Source organism: Entamoeba histolytica, genomic scaffold (genome assembly GCF_000208925.1).
Source record: "Entamoeba histolytica HM-1:IMSS scf_1104750517825 genomic scaffold, whole genome shotgun sequence".
Classification (NCBI taxonomy): Eukaryota; Evosea; order Mastigamoebida; family Endamoebidae; genus Entamoeba; species Entamoeba histolytica.
This window is the reverse complement of record NW_001915754.1, coordinates 1-2,097: the sequence shown is the minus strand read 5'-3', so window position 1 is coordinate 2,097 and position 2,097 is coordinate 1. Positions and strand designations below refer to the sequence as shown.

The 2,097-nt window shown below is 21.9% G+C and overlaps 1 protein-coding gene across 1 annotated transcript; it reads right to left on the bottom strand.

The window, feature by feature from the left end:
- Positions 1 to 1,598: 1,598 nt before the first annotated feature.
- EHI_101530 (uncharacterized protein) lies at positions 1,599 to 1,976 on the bottom strand (the record flags this gene model as incomplete). Its single annotated transcript, XM_001914481.1, has 1 exon — positions 1,599 to 1,976. The coding sequence occupies one exon, from the start codon at positions 1,974 to 1,976 to the stop codon at positions 1,599 to 1,601; it is 378 nt and encodes a 125-aa protein (XP_001914516.1).
- Positions 1,977 to 2,097: the final 121 nt, after the last annotated feature.

The window sequence follows — 2,097 nt, the reverse complement described above, 5'->3', positions numbered from 1 at the left end:
ATAAATTAGATGAATGTAAATACAACATATTTTAAAATCATGGTTTTGAAACATTAATTAGTGAAACTAAGTATATGATGACATAAAGGAATGAATCAAATAAAAAGTTATTAAAATGATTGAAAAAATATTTGTGGTAGTTCATTTGTTGAATATCATTATCTAATAATGATAATACTGTCATTTCATTCATCATTCAAAACCAACAAATGTGGTATATTGTAAAATGAAAATAACATATAATTAATATATAAATATTTGATGTAAATAAAAATAATAAGAATTGAAGAATATTGAATGATGAAATAAAAGAAATGATAATGAATGAAACAATGTTAATAATAACAATAAATTTGTTAGATAATGTTTGAAATATAATTTAATAATAAATAATGAAATAAACAGAAATATAATAGAATAAAAATACAATGAATATAAAGAAGAAGTGACTACGAGTTGAAAATAACAAGTAAAACGAATATAGCAGAAATAACATTGAAGAAAGAAGAAATGACAATAAATATATTTCTTTTCTTTCTTATTATTTATTAAAATAACAAATTGTCTGTTACTTTTTCAAATGAACTAAAATACAACAACTAAATAAAAAATAAATCAAATATGAATGATTGAATTTCAATATTTGTCATAGTAGAATATATCAATTATTTGAAATTGATAAATTAAAGTTGGTTGTTTATAGTTTAGTATTGTTTTATTGTATTTATTCATTGTTTAATATTTCATTTATATTCTTTCTTCTTAATGTGAATTATTCTTATTATTTTTTTATAAAAATTATTGTGTTCAATTATATGAATATTATTTGTATTTAGATTGTTGTTTGTAATATTCTTTATATTCATATTTATCATACCAACTTGTTATTTTATTTATTTTTCTTTATTTAATTATATTAACTATTCTTCTTGAACCTATTTCGTTTTTACTTTTATCAATTTTCTTTTCTTATAAATATTATTTGTAGAAATTCATATAATTGAATCTTCTCTCAGTGCATTTTTATTTCATCTCTAACTATAATTTTTTACAATCTCCTCATTATAAATTCCTTCTTTTTACTCGATTATTTTAAATCACTATCATCGCTTTCTTTCATTTTATTTTTTATTTCTCCTTGTGTGTTTTTACAAGTTTTGTTAGTTTCAATGTTTGTTTATTGTTCTTTCATTATCACACACTCCACTTTTCATTTTCAACTTTCAGTGCAAGTGATATGTCTGATGGTTATATCTAAAAGACTTATTTTAGTATGACACTGTCTTAATAATAAATCCTGTTGGATATTTGTAATTGATAATAAACTCATTTTTTTTAAAAAATATAATACAAAGATTACACCTCAGGCATATGTCAGTTTAGCTCTTTACCCTTTATGTACCTTATAGTTCGATAAAGGGATTGAGGTAATTGTTTATTAAGAACAGAATAAAACACACAATGATTTTAATGCAATTAAAACAATAGAATTTGATAATTAACAAATTTATTAGACATTTAATAATTCGTTACTTTCTTCATATATCCAATATAATTAAAAAAAAGTATATAAAACAGAATATAATTTAACTAAATTATTAATGGAATAAACTAATCATATTTTCTATGATATCACTTATTTGTTCTTCATTAACTCCACTTAGATGTGCAATTTCACATTGTTTTTCTTTAGACATTTCCAAATAACTTTCAACGATACTTCCATCAATAATATTACTTGAAGGCATTCGTTTCCAATCATCAATAACTTTTTTCCAGTTATCAGGTGTTGTACATTCAACAATGCCTTTCATTTGGAGTAAAATTTGGTTTTGAACTTTAATCAATACATCATATATTTCATTTGGAATTTCACATATTCCACCAATATATCCAGTAACTCCTCCAAATAATATACATTTCTTCTGAACTGTTTCATATGTTGAATGAGTTGGTGCGATTGATCCTTTACACATGACATTAATACATTCTCCAACATGAATATGTGCACAATTATTAAGTCTAAATCGTTCTGATTCATTGCCAGTAGAATTTGTATTGGATATTAATATATTAGAATTACTATCAGAACTAAGA